General features: G+C 47.7%; 1 protein-coding gene across 1 annotated transcript in view; it reads left to right on the forward strand.

Moving 5' to 3' along the window:
• Nucleotides 1-19312, forward strand: part of LOC311124863 (SH3 and multiple ankyrin repeat domains protein 3-like) — a gene marked incomplete at its 5' end in the record, with an annotated part of 108123 nt that overhangs the window by 58721 nt on the left and 30090 nt on the right. The window contains 3 exon segments of the mRNA XM_084198961.1: nt 2286-2416; nt 2956-3061; nt 6534-8476. Coding sequence (XP_084055087.1) covers nt 2286-2416; nt 2956-3061; nt 6534-8476 — 2180 coding nt within the window.

Here is a 19312-nt window from a genome sequence, read left to right on the forward strand (position 1 = left end):
TGTTGTACTGTGTAGTGCTGTGTAGCGCTCTGTTGTACTGTGTAGTGCTGTGTAGCGCTCTGTTGTACTGTGTTGTACTGTGTAGTGCTATGTAGTACTCTGTAGTACTGTGTAGTGCTGTGTAGCGCTCTGTTGTACTGTGTAGTGCTGTGTAGCGCTCTGTTGTACTGTGTAGTGCTGTGTAGCGCTCTGTTGTACTGTGTAGTACTGTGTTGTACTGTGTAGTGCTGTGTAGCGCTCTGTTGTACTGTGTAGTACTGTGTTGTACTGTGTAGTGCTGTGTAGCGCTCTGTTGTACTGTGTAGTGCTGTGTAGCGCTCTGTTGTACTGTGTAGTGCTGTGTAGCGCTCTGTTGTACTGTGTAGTGCTGTGTAGCGCTCTGTTGTACTGTGTAGTGCTGTGTAGCGCTCTGTTGTACTGTGTAGTGCTGTGTAGCGCTCTGTTGTACTGTGTAGTGCTGTGTAGCGCTCTGTTGTACTGTGTAGTGCTATGTAGTGCTGTGTAGCGCTCTGTTGTACTGTGTAGTGCTGTGTAGCGCTCTGTTGTACTGTGTAGTGCTGTGTAGCGCTCTGTTGTACTGTGTAGTGCTGTGTAGCGCTCTGTTGTACTGTGTAGTACTGTGTTGTACTGTGTAGTGCTGTGTAGCGCTCTGTTGTACTGTGTAGTACTGTGTTGTACTGTGTAGTGCTGTGTAGCGCTCTGTTGTACTGTGTAGTGCTGTGTAGCGCTCTGTTGTACTGTGTAGTGCTGTGTAGTGCTGTGTAGTGCTGTGTAGTGCTGTGTAGCGCTCTGTTGTACTGTGTAGTGCTGTGTAGCGCTGTGTTGTACTGTGTAGTGCTGTGTAGCGCTCTGTTGTACTGTGTAGTGCTGTGTAGTGCTGTGTAGCGCTCTGTTGTACTGTGTTGTACTGTGTAGTGCTGTGTAGCGCTCTGTTGTACTGTGTAGTGCTGTGTAGCGCTCTGTTGTACTGTGTAGTGCTCTGTAGCGCTCTGTTGTACTGTGTAGCGCTCTGTTGTACTGTGTAGTGCTGTGTAGTGCTGTGTAGTGCTATGTAGTGCTGTGTAGTGCTCTGTAGCGCTCTGTTGTACTGTGTAGTGCTGTGTAGCGCTCTGTTGTACTGTGTAGTGCTGTGTAGCGCTCTGTTGTACTGTGTAGTGCTGTGTAGCGCTCTGTTGTACTGTGTAGTGCTGTGTAGCGCTCTGTTGTACTGTGTAGTGCTATGTAGTGCTGTGTAGCGCTCTGTTGTACTGTGTAGTGCTGTGTAGCGCTCTGTTGTACTGTGTAGTGCTGTGTAGCGCTCTGTTGTACTGTGTAGTGCTGTGTAGCGCTCTGTTGTACTGTGTAGTGCTGTGTAGCGCTCTGTTGTACTGTGTAGTGCTGTGTAGCGCTCTGTTGTACTGTGTAGTGCTATGTAGTGCTGTGTAGCGCTCTGTTGTACTGTGTAGTGCTGTGTAGCGCTCTGTTGTACTGTGTAGTGCTGTGTAGCGCTCTGTTGTACTGTGTAGTGCTGTGTAGCGCTCTGTTGTACTGTGTAGTGCTGTGTAGCGCTCTGTTGTACTGTGTAGTGCTGTGTAGCGCTCTGTTGTACTGTGTAGTGCTGTGTAGCGCTCTGTTGTACTGTGTAGTGCTGTGTAGTGCTGTGTAGTGCTGTGTAGTGCTGTGTAGCGCTCTGTTGTACTGTGTAGTGCTGTGTAGCGCTGTGTTGTACTGTGTAGTGCTGTGTAGCGCTCTGTTGTACTGTGTAGTGCTGTGTAGTGCTGTGTAGCGCTCTGTTGTACTGTGTTGTACTGTGTAGTGCTGTGTAGCGCTCTGTTGTACTGTGTAGTGCTGTGTAGCGCTGTGTTGTACTGTGTAGTGCTGTGTAGCGCTCTGTTGTACTGTGTAGTGCTGTGTAGTGCTGTGTAGCGCTCTGTTGTACTGTGTTGTACTGTGTAGTGCTGTGTAGCGCTCTGTTGTACTGTGTAGTGCTGTGTAGCGCTCTGTTGTACTGTGTAGTGCTCTGTAGCGCTCTGTTGTACTGTGTAGCGCTCTGTTGTACTGTGTAGTGCTGTGTAGTGCTATGTAGTGCTGTGTAGTGCTGTGTAGTGCTATGTAGTGCTGTGTAGTGCTCTGTAGCGCTCTGTTGTACTGTGTAGTGCTGTGTAGCGCTCTGTTGTACTGTGTAGTGCTGTGTAGCGCTCTGTTGTACTGTGTAGTGCTGTGTAGCGCTCTGTTGTACTGTGTAGTACTGGGTTGTACTGTGTAGTGCTGTGTAGCGCTCTACTGTGTACTTTGTTGCATTTCAGAAAAGCTTGAGGAGATGCTGACTGGCTCCCAGGAGGTGGTGATGAGAAAACGCCCCTCGGAGGCGGACTACAGAACGGCCACCGTGAAGCAGCGGCCAACCAGCAGACGAATTACTCAGCAAGAGATCAATGTAAGTCTGATGAGTCACGATTCACTACCCATTCACTCAATCACGATTCATTACTGATTCACTTAGTCATGATTCACTACTGGTTCAGTCAGTCACAATTCACTCTGTCACGATTCACTACTGATTCACTCTGTTCCGATTCACTACTGATTCACTCAGTCATGATTTACTACTGATTCACTCAATCATGATTTACTACTGATTCACTCAGTCACGAGATACTACTGATTCACTCAGTTACAATTCACTACTGATTCACTCAGTCATGATTTACTACTGATTCACTCAGTCACGATTTACTATTGATTCACTTAGTCACGTTTCACTACTGATTCAGACAGGTTCTGTCTCTTTAAAACGCATGTGATCCCGGGCATACTCTCACTGTGTGTGTGTGTGTGGTGTGTGTCTGTGTGTGTGTGTGTGTGGTGTGTGTCTGTGTGTGTGTGTGTGTGTGTGTGTGTGTGTGTGTGTGTGTGTCTGTGTGTGGTGTGTGTCTGTGTGTGTGTGTGTGTGGTGTGTGTCTGTGTGTGTGTCAGTCTTTGTTTGAGCGGCAGGGCATGCCTGTTCCTCCAGGTGTTTCCCTGGGTCTGGAGAAAGCCACCATGCAGCTGCCCCGAGGAATGTCCCGGACCAAGTCCTTCGGTGAGACAATTACATTACTCTAACACAATACTAGCAATTACCATAATCCAGTGGCGAACCATGGCTATTGGACCTAGGCGTTCAATGGGGGAAAAAAATATTCCAACACGTTGTCCCAAACTCTAAAATCCAGGAAAAACAAACATAGCATCACTGAATGAATCCAACTGGATGAAACAGGCCTGAGAAGCAGATGGCCTGACCGTTAAAAACGACAGAGAAGCAGAAGGCCTGACCGATAAGCCGACAGAGAAGCAGACCACCTGACTGATAAGCCGACAGAAAAGCAGACCACCTGACCGATAAGCAGACAGAGAAGCAGACAGCCTGACCAATAAGCAGACAGAGAAGCAGACTGATAAGCCGACAGAGAAGCAGACACTCCATGTAGGAGACTTTTTGTAAAACACATAGGGCCAATAGAAAGACAAGTCACACACAGCATGATGTTAAAGTATAAGCAGCCCATTCACTCAGACATAATAACTCCCTACCAATCAGAAGAATACAATACAATGTTTTTTTCAAAGAGATAGCTAACAACCGCAAGCAAGCTGCAATAAAAAACCCAGTTCCACTCACCAGATGATGATCATCTAAAACTTAGCTGTCAGATGTTTTGTACTGTTTTGCTATGGCTCATCAATCTAGCAAGAAAGCAATATTTTGAATTATCTAGTAGTGTTCCCCCCCTCAGAAAGCTATGGCCTTTGTCAAAATTTGTGAAATTTGTGAACATCAAAATCAACAAGGGGAGATGTGCTGTGAAAAGGTCACGTTTTCTTGGTTCTACTGATGTTCTTTGTGTCTATCTCTGACGTAAAAATAGTTTTGGACTTCCACACAAAATTAGTTATTTACTTATTTTAGATTTAAGGAAGTGTGTAGGTCGCATTCTAACCCTAACCCATTCTAACCCTAACCCATTTTAACCCTAACTCATTCTAACCCTAACCCATTCTAACCCTAACCCATTCTAACCCTAACTCATTCTAACCCTAACCCATTCTAACCCTAACCCATTCTAACCCTAACCCATTCTAACCCTAACCCATTCTAACCCTAACCCTAACTCATTCTAACCCTAACCCATTCTAACCCTAACCCTAACTCATTCTAACCCTAACCCATTCTAACCATACCCCATTATTAATCTTGAAAAGTAAATATTTTATATTTAGAACCGCCTGCTCGATGGGAATCCAGCAATGTCGGTGTCAGGAGCGAGTCAACCAGAAGAGCAGCTTTTCCAAGGACCGCCCCTTTGAACCCAAAATGGGTTGTAATGACGCACCCGACCAATGGATGGCACCAGAGACACGTTTATTTGACAGAGAAGCCTCTGAGGGACCTAGAATCAGGCTGGATGTTTGAAAAGGTCCTGAGGAAGACAATATTTGCCTTCTTCGGCGCTCACAATTTTTTTTAAATACGATGGCACAGGACTGGGTGCAAACCCAAGCGACTCGGAGCCGGAGTGCGCTGCTTAGACCACTGTGACGCGACAGTTCACAATGCTCTAGCAAGCTGTGAGAACGCTATGAATACTGATGATACCTAGCAGGTGGTTTTGTGTTATTTAGTTTGAAGCTTTCCCCAAACCATAGCCCTAACCTTAACCACTCAGAATGAATGTCTAAACTGGGAACGTTTGAATTGTTTCTGTTTTAACTCTGGAACCACACAAAATGAATGCGTAAAAAATATGTTGAATTTCTAAGGGAAACTATGAGATCATGTTGCCAAAAACTGTCTGTTTTTTTGTGTTCTGACGGTGGGGAAATGACTTATTTTATTAATGTAAACATATTATCAGTAATTACCAGTAAATCTAGTGCCCAAATCAGGCACTGTAGTCTTAAGAGGTTTTAACTTCTTGTTGAAAGTTCATCTTGAAAAGGGCAAAGCTGGCAAATTAGTAACAACATTGTCTTCGATAACACCTGCTGCAGCTGCTGCACACTAGCCTACAACCAAAGCCAGCTAGTTAGACCCTGGGAAAGCCAGCTAGTTAGACCCTGGGAAAGCCAGCTAGTTAGACCCTGGGAAAGCCAGCTAGTTAGACCCTGGGAAAGCCAGCTAGTTAGACCCTGGGAAAGCCAGCTAGTTAGACCGTGGGAAAACCAGCTAGTTAGACCCTGGGAAAACCAGCTAGTTAGACCGTGGGAAAAACAGCTAGTTAGACCGTGGGAAAACCAGCTAGTTAGACCCTGGGAAAACCAGCTAGTTAGACCCTGGGAAAACTCATGTTTGCTATTGCGCAGTGACCTGTCGGCCTTCAAGAAGGTGGAAGTTTCCATATACGTTTTAATAAAAAGGTCCCACCCATTACAAGTCAAAATGTGATTGGTTGATTCCACAGTCACTCCAAAATTCTGCCCTAATATAGTTGAAAGGCAGATGCCTTCTATATAACTCATGAGGGCCTAACCAATGGCTGACTTAGCTAGCTAGATTTTCCTTCCCAGAGACCACCCCAAAAAGTCCTGATTGGATTTTTTTTTTCTCTTCAGCGTTAACCTTTTCCTTTTAAAGAATATCATTGAAAAGAATAATATATAATTATAATCATTGAAATCCCCCGACCTCAACCCAATTAAGATGGTTTGGGATGAGTCGGACGGCAGAGTGAAGGAAAAGCAGCCAACAAGTGCTCAGCATATGTGGGAAATCCTTCAAGACTGTTGGAAAAGCATTCCAGGTGAAGCTGGTTGAGAGAATGCCAAGAGTGTCCAAAGCTGTCATCAAGGGCAAAGGGTGGCTATTTGAAGAATCTTAAATATTAAATATATTTTGATTTGTTTAACACTTTTTCGGTTACTACATGATTCCATATGTGTTATTTCATAGTTTTGATGTCTTCACTATTATTCTACAATGTAGAAAATAGTAAAAATAAAGAAAAACCCTTGAATGAGTAGATGTGTCCTTCCTCTTGACTGGTACTGTATGTGTCCAACTCTTGACTGGTACTGTATGTGTCCAACTCTTGACTGGTACTGTATGTGTACAACTCTTGACTGGTACTGTATGTGTCCAACTCTTGACTGGTACTGTATGTGTCCAACTCTTGACTGGTACTGTATGTGTCCAACTCTTGACTGGTACTGTATGTGTCCAAAACCCCAAAATATTTCCTGAGCTTTCTTATATCTCGTAGATAAAAGGGAAAGGATACTTAGTCAGTTGCACAACCGAATGCATTCAACCGAAATGTGTCTTCTGCATTTAACCCAGCCCCTTAATTGACATCCGCATCCATGGGCAGAATGGCAGATTTTTCCAACTTGCCAGCTCGGGGATTCAAACCAGCGACCTTTCGGTTACTGGCTCAATGCTCTTAACCTCTAGGACACTTCAAAACCTTATTTATTATGATAACCCTAACCCTAACCCTAACCCTAACCCCCCCCCCCCCCAAGTCTTAGACTTGTTATATTAAGGTTATAATATCCCAGTCTCTCCCATGCAGGTGCACCAGAGGACGACAGGATCTCTGCTCTGATTGGAGAGCATCGGTTTCCACGGAGCTCCTCGATGACTGATAGCTTCATACCTCCTCCTCCCCAGACTGCCCCCCCTCCTCCCCCCTCCCACTACTTCCTGGACTCTGGCCCGCCGCCGGCCTTCTGCCCCCCACCTCCCCCGCAGCGAGCAGCCGATCAATCACACTCCAGCTTCAAGCCGGGGGCAGAACCCAGGCTGCACGACGTCTGTGATTCGCCAACGTCTCGGAGCCATGCAGAGCGGCAGAGGAAAGCTCGCTCAATGATCATCCTGCAGGACTCACCTGTACCAGGCCATCTACCTGCAGAGCCTGCCCCCGTGGCCCCCCTAGCCCGACCTCCTGCTGGGGCTACAGCCCCCCTGTCCCGGCCCAGCCCTGCTGCCTCCCCCAGCCCCCTCTCCAGAACCAGCCCTGCCCCCAGCCCCAGCCCCCTCTCCAGAACCAGCCCTGCCCCCAGCCCCAGCCCCCTCTCCAGAACCAGCCCTGCCCCCAGCCCTAACCCTCCAGGGGAGCGCAGCGGCAACAGGAGGCGTGGCCGGCCAGTAGAGAACCCATATGCCAACGTGGGCCAACTGCCTGCCCCCCCCAGCAAGCCTCAGCGCCGCAAGTCTCCGCTGCTCAAACAGCTGCAGGTGGAGGAGGGGCCCAGCAGGGCGGAGCTATATCAGCAGCAGGTCCTCACTGAGCGTGCTCAGATACGGGTCATGCCCCCTCAGGTCCGTCGGTCCTCCTTCTTCCTGTCTGTGGAGGGAGGGGCTTCAGAGCCCCCCCCCATCCTACTGACCCAGTCCCACTCTGTAGATGACCTGGGGGAGCTGCCCCCCCCCATCCCCGTCCTCTCCCCCTCCTCCTCCCCCCACTCCACTTTTCTCCACCCACTGACAGGCAAGCCTCTGGACCCCTCCTCCCCCCTCGCCCTGGCCCTCGCCGCCCGTGAACGAGCTCTCACTGCACGCACACCCAGCCCTGAACCTCGGCCCAAACACACACACACACCTAGTCCCGAAGCCAGACCCAAACACACACACTCACCTAGCCCTGAGCCCAGGCCCAAACGCACCCCTCCTCCCTTGACCAGCCCTGAGCCCCGACACAAACGTATCACCCCACCCATATTCCTTGAAGGACAGCTGGAGCGGCCAGTCGTAGAGCGGCCAGAGACAGAAGGCGGAGTCACATCTCCTGCTGTGCCCTCCCCCGAGCGTTGGCAGGCTATGCCCCTCCCTCCCATCAGTCAGGTGACCATCAATATAACCAATGACAGCCAGCAGGCAGGACGGGGTCTGGGGGAAGAGCTGATTGAGGCGCTGCATGGACAATTACAAAGGAGGAGGAGTCTGACTGTTGGCAGCTCAGAGGAGGAGGGCGGACCTTATACGGTGACCCAGGGCCAATCAGAGAGGAGGAAGAGTCTGGAGGGCGGGCCTTACACGGTGACTCTGCCCCCTGCACTGCTGTCATCCAGTGACGAGGAGACGAGGGAGGAGCTTCGTAAGATTGGACTGGTGTCTCCTCCCCTGGCGTTTGCCACGCCCCCCTCCCCCACCCAGCCCCCCTCCTCCCTCAGCCTGTCACCACGGAGACCCCAGGCAGGCGAGGGCGAGGGCGGGGGAGGGGGGGGGTCAGCTCCAGACTCAGGGGTGGAGGAGGGAGACCCTCACATAGAGAACACCTTATCCCTTAGCAGCACCCTGGCCCCCAGCCTGTCCCCCACCCTGCCCTGCCCTGCCACGCCGAAAACCCTGCCCTCCTCCACCTCAGACCCCCAGAGCCTGAAGCCCAGGCTGCGTTCTCCCCTGGGCCGTGGTCGCTCTGCTCTCAGGGATCCTCTACTGAAACAGTCTTCAGACAGCGAGCTGCTTCCATCAGGCTGTGGACCTGGACGCCCACCTCCATACCTCTTCCAGGTAACCCTGACCCTAACCCAGACCCACCCTGATACCTCTTCCAGGTAACCCTGACCCACCCTGGTACCTCTTCCAGATAACTGACCCCGACATTTACGTTTTACATTTTAGTTATTTAGCAGACGCTCTTATCCAGAGCGACTTACAGTTAGTGCATTAATCTTAAGATAGCTAGGTGGGACAACCACATATCACAGTAGGATTTCAGGTGCTTTCGGATGATGGGCAGGGACTCTGCTGTCCTAGCTTCAGGGGGAAGCTGGTTCCACCGTTGGGGTGCCAGGACAGAGCATAGCTAGGACTGGGCTGAGTGGGAGCTGCCCTCCCCTAGGGGTGGGAGGGCCAAGAGACCAGAGGTGGCAGAACGGAGTGCTCTGGTTGGGGTGTAGGGTTTGAGCATAGCCTGGAGATAGGGCGGGGCAGTTCCTCTTGCTGCTCCGTAGGCAAGCAGCATGGTCTTGCAGTGGATGCGAGCTTCGACTGGAAGCCAGTGGAGTATGCAGAGGAGCGGGGTGACATGGGAGAACATGTCACCCCGCTGCAGCATTCTGGGAGAACATGTTACCCCGCTGCAGCATTCTGGGAGAACATGTCACCCCGCTGCAGCATTCTGGGAGAACATGTCACCCCACTGCATCATTCTGGGTAAGTTGCAGGGGTTTGATGGCACAAGCGGGGAGCCCAGCCAAAAGCGAATTGCAGTAGTCCAGATGGGAGATGACAAATGCCTGGATTAGGACCTGTGCCGCTTCCTGTGTGAGGTAGGGTCGTACTCTACGCATGTTGTAGAGCTTGAATCTGCAGGAGTGAGTCACTGCTTTGATGTTTGCAGAGAACGACAGGGTGTTGTCCAGGGTCACGCCAAGGTTCTTTGCACTCTGGGAGGGTGACACTGTGGCGTTGTCACCCGTGATGGCGAGGTCTTTGAGCGGGAAGGCCTTCCCTGGGAGGAATAGCAGCTCTGTCTTGTTGAGCTTGAGGTGGTGGACCGAAATCCAAGCTGAAGAGGGAAGGAAAAAAGTAGTTGAGTGTCATTCACATAGCAATGATAGGAGAGACCATGTGAGGTTCTGACGAAGCTGAGTGACTTGGTGTATAGAGAGAAGAGGAGAGGGCATAGAACCGTGTCCTGGGGGACACCAGTAGTGAGAGTACGTGGTGCAGACACAGATCCTCTCCACGTCACCTGATAGGAGCGGCCTGCCAGGTAGGATGCAATCCAAGAGTGTGCAGAGCCTGAGACGCCCAGCCCTGGGGTGGAGAGGAGGATCTGATGGTTCACGGTATCGAAGGCAGCGACTAGATCTAAGAGGATGAGAACAGAGGATAGAGAGTCAGCTTTGATAGTGCGGAGATCCTCCAAGACACAGAAAAGAACAGTCTCGGTTGAGTGACCCGTCTTGAAGCCTGACTGGTTAGGGTCAAGATGATCATTCTGAGAGAGTTGATCAGAGACAGCACGCTCAAGTGTTTTGGAAAGAAAAGAAAGAAGGGATACAGGTCTATCGTTTTTGACCTCAGATGAGTCAAGTGTTTGTTTCTTTAGGAGGGGAGCGACTAGAGCCATTTTTAAGTCAGAGGGGGGAAGGTGGTCAAGGATGAGGGAAGTGATGAATGGGAGAAGGTCTCCAGAGATGGTCTGGAGAAGGGAGGAAGGGATGGGGTTGAACGGGCAGATTGTCGGGCGGCCAGACGTCACTAGTCACAGGATGTCATCTGGAGAGAGAGGGGAGAAAGAGGTCATGGCGTAGGGTAGTTCTGTGTGAGTGGGACCAGAGAACTCAATAGGCTGAGTGAATGAGGAACAGATGTCGTCAACCTTCTTTCAAAGGGGTTGACAAAGTTGTCCGCAGAGAGGGAGGAGGGAGGGGGAGGGGTTAGAAGATTAAGGAGGGAGGAGGTGGAAAATAGTTTCCTAGGGCTAGAGGCATACGTTTGAAATGTAGAATGGTAGAAAATGGCTTTAGCAGCAGATACAGAGGAAGAGAAGGTAGAGAGGAGGGAGTGGAAGGATGGCTTTAGCAGCAGATACAGAGGAAGAGAAGGTAGAGAGGAGGGAGTGGAAGGATGGCTTTAGCAGCAGAAACAGAGGAAGAGAAGGTAGAGAGGAGGGAGTGGAAGGATGGCTTTAGCAGCAGATACAGAGGAAGAGAAGGTAGAGAGGAGGGAGTGGAAGGATGGCTTTAGCAGCAGATACAGAGGAAGAGAAGGTAGAGAGGAGGGAGTGGAAGGATGGCTTTAGCAGCAGATACAGAGGAAGAGAAGGTAGAGAGGAGGGAGTGGAAGGATGGCTTTAGCAGCAGATACAGAGGAAGAGAAGGTAGAGAGGAGGGAGTGGAAGGCTGGCTTTAGCAGCAGATACAGAGGAAGAGAAGGTAGAGAGGAGGGAGTGGAAGGATGGCTTTAGCAGCAGATACAGAGGAAGAGAAGGTAGAGAGGAGGGAGTGGAAGGATGGCTTTAGCAGCAGATACAGAGGAAGAGAAGGTAGAGAGGAGGGAGTGGAAGGATGGCTTTAGCAGCAGATACAGAGGAAGAGAAGGTAGAGAGGAGGGAGTGGAAGGATGGCTTTAGCAGCAGAAACAGAGGAAGAGAAGGTAGAGAGGAGGGAGTGGAAGGATGGCTTTAGCAGCAGATACAGAGGAAGAGAAGGTAGAGAGGAGGGAGTGGAAGGATGGCTTTAGCAGCAGATACAGAGGAAGAGAAGGTAGAGAGGAGGGAGTGGAAGGATGGCTTTAGCAGCAGAAACAGAGGAAGAGAAGGTAGAGAGGAGGGAGTGGAAGGATGGCTTTAGCAGCAGATACAGAGGAAGAGAAGGTAGAGAGGAGGGAGTGGAAGGATGGCTTTAGCAGCAGATACAGAGGAAGAGAAGGTAGAGAGGAGGGAGTGGAAGGATGGCTTTAGCAGCAGATACAGAGGAAGAGAAGGTAGAGAGGAGGGAGTGGAAGGATGGCTTTAGCAGCAGATACAGAGGAAGAGAAGGTAGAGAGGAGGGAGTGGAAGGATGTTTAGTTTTCCTCCATTTTCACTCCACTGCCTGCAGGCCTGTTCTGTACATTCAGTCAGTCAGCCACGGAGCAGGAGGGGAGGGCCGAGCCAGCTTGAGGAAAGAGGAAAGTGTGAGTCATAGCATGTGGAAAGGGAGGATAGTAGGGTCGAAGAGACAGAGTTAGGAGACAGGATGGAGAAGGATTTAGTAGAAGGGAGAGATGATAGGATAGGATAGGATAGGATAGAAGAGGAGAGAGTAGTGGGAGAGAGAGAGCGAAGATTGCGACGTTGCATGACCATCTGGGTAGGGGGAAAGGGAGACAGAAATGGAAACAAAGTAGTGATCACAGCCTGTAGTAAAGATGAGGTCAATCGTATTGCCTGCCTTGCGAGTTGGAGAGGATTGGGAAAGGGTGAGGTCAAAAGTGGCAAGGAGGGAAAAGAGAGAGTTGGAAAAAAATGAATCGAAGGCAGACATCAGGAGGTTAAAGTTGCCAAGTACGAAGAGCAGTGAGCCATCATCAGGAAATGAGCTTATCAAGGTGTCAAGCTAATTGAGGAACTCTCCAAGGGCACCTGGTGGGCAATAGATGAAATTAATGTTAAGCTTGAGTGGACAAGAGACATTGACAGCATGGAATTCAAATGAGGAGATGGACAGGTGAGAGAGGGAGAAAAGAGAATCTCCAGTTAGGAGAAACGAGTAGCCCTGTGCCACTATGGTGACGACCAGACCCTGATACCTCTCTTCCAGGTAATACTGACCCACCCTGATACCCCTTCCAGGTAACCCTGAACCACCCTGATACCTCTTCCAAGTAACCCGAACCCACCTCGATACCTCTTCCAGGTAACCCTGACCCTAACCTTTCTGGCTCTTGTGCCAGAAAGCCTGTTTTAATATGTGCAGCGGCATTGAGGGCTTCCACCATTTTTAAGTATTTTTATTTTGTATTTATTAAGGATCCCCAGTAGAGGCAGCAGCTACTCTTCCTGGGGTCCAGCAACATTATGGCAGTTATATACAATAACAAATATTACATGACATTACATTTCATAACACTTTTCACAACACATTATTAAGTGTGTGCTCTTAGGCCACTACTCTACTACCACATATCTACAATACAAAATCGTGGTAGTAGAGGTCTGTGTATATTTGTAAACAACAGCTGGTGCACAAAATCAAATACTAAGGAAGTCTCGAGGTTTTGCTCGCCTGAGGTAGAGTATCTTATGATAAGCTGTAGACCACACTATTTACCAAGAGAGTTTTCATCTATATTTTTCATAGCTGTCTATTTACCACCACAAACCAATGCTGGCATTAAGATTGCACTGAATGAGTTGTACAAGGCCATTAATCAACAGGAAAACGCTCATCCAGATGCAGCGCTCCTAGTAGCCGGGGACTTTAATGCAGGGAAACTTAAATCCGTTCTACCTAATTTCTACCAGCATGTTAAATGTGCAACCAGAGGGAAAAAAACTCTAGACCACCTTTACTCCACACACAGAGACGCATACAAAGCTCTCCCTCGCCCTCCATTTGGCAAATCTGACCATAACTCTATCCTCCTGATTCCTGCTTATAAGCAAAAACTGAAGCAGGAAGCACCAGTGATTCGGTTAATAAAAAAGTGGTCAGATGACGCAGATGCTAAGCTACAGGACTGTTTTGCTAGCACAGACTGGAACATGTTCCGGGATTCTTCAGACAGCATTGAGGAGTACACCACATCAGTCACTGGCTTCATCAATAAGTGCATCGATGATGTCGTCCCCACAGTGACCGTACGTACATACCCCAACCAGAAGCCATGGATTACAGGAAACATCCGCACTGAGCTAAAGGGTAGAGCTGCCGCTTTCAAGGAACGGGACTCTAACCCGGACGCTTATAAGAAATCCCGCTATGACCTCCGACGAACCATCAAACAGGCAAAGAGTCAATACAGGTCTAAGATTGAATCATACTACACTGGCTCTGACGCTCGTCGGATGTGGCAGGGCTTGAAAACTATTACAGACTACAAAGGGAAGCACAGCCGCGAGCTGCCCAGTGACACAAGCCTACCAGACGAGCTAAACCACTTCTATGCTCGCTTCGAGGCAAGCAACACTGAAGCATGCATGAGAGCACCAGCTGTTCCGGACGACTATGTGATCACGCTCTCCGTAGCCGATGTGAGTAAGACTTTTAAGCAGGTCAACATTCACAAGGCCGCAGGGCCAGACGGATTACCAGGACGTGTACTCCGAGCATGTGCTGACCAACTGGCAAGTGTCTTCACTGACATTTTCAACATGTCCCTGACTGAGTCTGTAATACCAACATGTTTCAAGCAGACCACCATAGTCCCCGTGCCCAAGAACTCTAAGATAACCTGCCTAAATGACTACCGACCCGTAGCACTGACGTCTGTAGCCATGAAGTGCTTTGAAAGACTGGTCATGGCTCACATCAACAGCATAATCCCAGAAACCCTAGACCCACTCCAATTTGCATACCGCCCCAACAGATCCACAGATGATGCAATCTCTATCGCACTCCACACTGCCCTTTCCCACCTGGACAAGAGGAACACCTACGTGAGAATGCTATTCATTGACTACAGCTCAGCATTCAACACCATAGTGCCCTCTAAGCTCATCACTAAGCTAAGGATCCTGGGACTAAACACCTCCCTCTGCAACTGGATCCTGGACTTCCTGACGGGCCGCCCCCAGGTGGTAAGGGTAGGTAACAACACATCTGCCACACTGATCCTCAACACGGGGGCCCCTCAGGGGTGCGTGCTCAGTCCCCTCCTGTACTCTCTGTTCACCCATGACTGCATGGCCAGGCACGACTCCAACACCATCATTAAGTTTGCCGACGACACAACAGTGGTAGGCCTGATCACCGACAACGATGAGACAGCCTATAGGGAGGAGGTCAGAGATCTGGCCGTGTGGTGCCAGGACAACAACCTCTCCCTCAACGTGACCAAGACAAAGGAGATGATTGTGGACTACAGGAAAAAAAAGAGGACTGAGCACGCCCCCATTCTCATCGACGGGGCTGTAGTGGAACAGGTTGAGAGCTTCAAGTTCCTTGGTGTCCACATCACCAACGAACTATCATGGTCCAAACACACCAAGACAGTCGTGAAGAGGGCACGACAAAGCCTATTCCCCCTCAGGAGACTAAAAAGATTTGGCATGGGTCCTCAGATCCTCAAAAAATTCTACAGCTGCACCATCGAGAGCATCCTGACTGGTTGCATCACCGCCTGGTATGGCAACTGCTTGGCCTCTGACCGCAAGGCACTACAGAGGGTAGTGCGTACGGCCCAGTACATCACTGGGGCAAAGCTCCCTGCCATCCAGGACCTCTATACCAGGCGGTGTCAGAGGAAGGCCCTCAAAATTGTCAAAGACTCCAGCCACCCTAGTCATAGACTGTTCTCTCTGCTACCGCATGGCAAGCGGTACCGGAGTGCCAAGTCTAGGTCCAAAAGACTTCTCAACAGCTTCTACCCCCAAGCCATAAGACTCCTGAACAGCTAATCATGGCTACCCGGACTATTTGCACTGCCCCCCCACCCCATCCTTTTTACGCTGCTGCTACTCTGTTAAGTAAGTATTTATGCATAGTCACTTTAACTCTACCCACATGTACATATTACCTCAACTACCTCAACTAGCCGGTGCCCCCGCACATTGACTCTGCAACGGTACCCCCCTGTATATATAGCCTCCCTACTGTCACTTTATTTTACTGTATATATAGCCTCCCTACTGTCACTTTATTTTACTTCTGCTCTTTTTTTCTCAACACTTTTTTGTTGTTGTTTTATTCTTACTTTTTTGTTTAAAATAAATGCACTGTTGGTTAAGGGCTGTAAGTAAGCATTTCACTGTAATGTCTGCACCTGTTGTATTCGGCGCATGTGACCAATAAAATTTGATTTGATTTGATTTGATTTGATTTGAAATCCATGTGTACAGTGGGGGAAAAAAGTATTTAGTCAGCCACCAATTGTGCATGTTCTCCCACTTAAAAAGATGAGAGAGGCCTGTAATTTTCATCATAGGTACACACCAACTATGACAGACAAATTGAGGGAAAAAAATCCAGAAAATCACATTGTAGGATTTTTTATGAATTTATTTGCAAATTATGGTGGAAAATAAGTATTTGGTCACCTACAAACAAGCAAGATTTCTGACTCTCACAGACCTGTAACTTCTTCTTTAAGAGGCTCCTCTGTCCTCCACTCGTTACCTGTATTAATGGCACCTGTTTGAACTTGTTATCAGTATAAAATACACCTGTCCACAACCTCAAACAGTCACACTCCAAACTCCACTATGGCCAAGACCAAAGAGCTGTCAAAGGACACCAGAAACAAAATTGTAGACCTGCACCAGGCTGGGAAGACTGAATCTGCAATAGCTAAGCAGCTTGGTTTGAAGAAATCAACTGTGGGAGCAATTATTAGGAAATTGAAGACATACAAGACCACTGATAATCTCCCTCGATCTGGGGCTCCACGCAAGATCTCACCCCGTGGGGTCAAAGTGATCACAAGAACGGTGAGCAAAAATCCCAGAACCACACGGGGGGACCTAGTGAATTACCTGCAGAGAGCTGGGACCAAAGTAACAAAGCCTACCATCAGTAACACACTATGCCGCCAGGGACTCAAATCCTGCAGTGCCAGACGTGTCCCCCTGCTTAAGCCAGTACATGTCCAGGCCCGTCTGAAGTTTGCTAGAGTGCATTTGGATGATCCAGAAGAGGATTGGGAGAATGTCATATGGTCAGATGAAACCAAAATAGAACCTTTTGGTGAAAACTCAACTCGTCGTGTTTGGAGGACAAAGAATGCTGAGTTGCATCCAAAGAACACCATACCTACTGTGAAGCATGGGGGTGGAAACATCATGCTTTGGGGCTGTTTTTCTGCAAAGGGACGACTGATCCGTGTAAAGGAAAGAATGAATGGGGCCATGTATCGTGAGATTTTGAGTGAAAACCTCCTTCCATCAGCAAGGGCATTGAAGATGAAACGTGGCTGGGTCTTTCAGCATGACAATGATCCCAAACACACCGCCCGGGCAACGAAGGATTGGCTTCGTAAGAAGCATTTCAAGGTCCTGGAGTGGCCTAGCCAGTCTCCAGATCTCAACCCCATAGAAAATCTTTGGAGTGAGTTGAAAGTCTGTGTTGCCCAGCGACAGCCCCAAAACATCACTGCTCTAAAGGAGATCTGTATGGAGGAATGGGCCAAAATACCAGCAATAGTATGTGAAAATCTTGTGAAGACTTAGTGAAAACGTTTGACCTGTGTCATTGCCAACAAAGGGTATATAACAAAGTATTGAGAAACTTTTGTTATTGACCAAATACTTATTTTCCACCATAATTTGCAAATACATTCATTAAAAATCCTACAATGTGATTTTCTGGATTTTGTTTTCTCATTTTGTCTGTCATAGTTGACGTGTACCTATGATGAAAATTACAGGCCTCTCTCATCTTTTTAATAATAATAATAATAATATGCCATTTAGCAGACGCTTTTATCCAAAGCGACTTACAGTCATGCGTGCATACATTTGTTTTTGTGTATGGGTGGTCCCGGGGATCGAACCCACTACCTTGGCGTTACAAGCGCCGTGCTCTACCAGCTGAGCTACAGAGAACCACTTTTTAAGTGGGAGAACTTGCACAATTGGTGGCTGACTAAATACTTTTTTCCCCCACTGTACATAGACACGCTGGCTCTACTCAAAGCCAGTGAGTGGCATGTCATTAGTAAAGATTTTAAAAAGTAAGGGGCCTAGACAGCTGTCCTGGGGAATTCCTGATTCTACCTGGATTATGTTGGAGAGGCTTCCATTAAAGAACACCCTCTGTGTTCTGTTAGACAGATTTATCCACAATATAGCAGGGGGTGTAAAGCCAGAACACATTAGTTTTTCCAGCAGCAGACTGTAATTGATAATGTCAAAAGCTGCACTGAAGTCTAACAAAACAGCTCCCACAATCTTTTTATCATCAATTTCTCTCAGCCAATCATCAGTCATGTGTGTAAGTGCCATGCATGTTGATTGTCCTTCCCTATAAGCTTGCTAAAAGTCTGTTGTCAATTTGTTTACTGTAAAATAGCATTGTATCTGGTCAAACACATTTTGTTCCCAAAGTTTACCACGGGTTGGTGACAGGCTGATTAGTTGGCTATTTGAGCCAGTAAAGGGGGCTTTACTATTCTTGGGTAGTGGAATGACACTTGCCTACCTCCAGGCCTGAGGGCACGCTTTCTTGTAGGCTTAGATTGAGGAGTGGCAATATTGTCCTCTATTATCCTCAGTAATTTCCCATCCAAGTTGTCAGACCCAGGTGGCTTGTCATTGTTGATAGACAACAACAAAAAATGTCACCTCTTCCACGCTCACTTTACCGAATTCAAAATTACAATGCTTGTCTTTCATAATTTGGTCAGAAATACTTGGATGTGTAGTGTTTGCGTTTGTGGCAGGCATGTCATGCCTACGTTTGCTAATCTTGCCAATGAAAAAATCATTAAAGTAGTTGGCAATATCAGTGGGTTTTGTGATGAATGAGCCATCTAATTAATGAATGAAGGAGCCGAGTTTGCCTTTTTGCACAACATTTAATTTAAGTTGCTCCAAAGCTTTTTACTAACATTCTTTGTCATTTATCTTTGTTTCATAGTATAGTTTCTTCTTCTTTTAATTCAGTTTAGTCACATGATTTCTCAATTCGCAGTACGTTTGCCAATCGGTTGTGCTGCCAGACTTATTTGCCATTCCTTTTGCCTCATCCCTCTCAACCATACATTTTTTCAGTTCCTCATCAATCCATGGGGATTTAAGTTTTTACAGTCATTTTCTTAATGGGTGCATGCTTATTAGTAACTTGAATAAGCTATTTCATAAATGTGTCAAGTGCAGCGTCTGGTTGCTCCTCATTACACACCACAGACCAGTGAATATTATTTACATCAACAACATAGGAATCACTACAAAACGTATTGTATGACCTCTTATAAACTATATTAGGCCCAGCCTTTGGAACTTTGGTTTCCCTAGATATGGCTACTGTATTGTGATCACTACATCCAATGGATCTGGATACTGCTTTCAAGCACATTTCTGCAGCATTAGTAAAGATGTGATCAAAACATGTTGATGATTTCATTCCTGTTCAGGTTGTAAATACCCTGGTAGGTTGACTGATAATCTGAACCAGGTTGCAGGCACTGGTTACAGTTTGAACCTTTTTCTTGAGTGGGCAGCTTGAGGAAAGCCAGTCAATATTTAGGTCACCCAGAAAATATACAGCTCTATTGATATCACATACATTATCAAGCATTTCACACGTTATCCAGATACTGACTGTTAGCACTTGGTGGTCTATAGCAGCTTCCCACCAGAATGGGCTTTAGGTGAGGCAGGTGAACCTGTAGCCATATTACTTCAACAGTATTTAACAAGAGATCCTCTCTAAGCTTTACAGGAATTTGGCTCTGAATGTAGACTGCAACACTGCCCCCATTGGCATTTCCTTCTTTTCTGTAGATGTTATAACCATGTATTGCTACCACTGTATCATCAGAGGTATTATCTAAGTGAGTTTCAGAGATAGTTAGAATATTAATGTAATCTGTTACTAGCAAGTTATTGATTTCATGAACCTTGTTTCTTAGGCTACATATGTTAATGTGGCTATTTCTACCACTTTTCTGGGATGCTTGATTGATTTTATTGCTTTTCTGGGAAGCTTATCAGAAGTAGACATTCTCATGTTATTTATGTTGGAGCTGATAGTGCAG

This window comes from Coregonus lavaretus, assembly GCF_964263955.1.
Source record: "Coregonus lavaretus genome assembly, contig: HAP1_SCAFFOLD_1184, whole genome shotgun sequence".
NCBI classification, from domain to species: Eukaryota; Metazoa; Chordata; class Actinopteri; order Salmoniformes; family Salmonidae; genus Coregonus; species Coregonus lavaretus.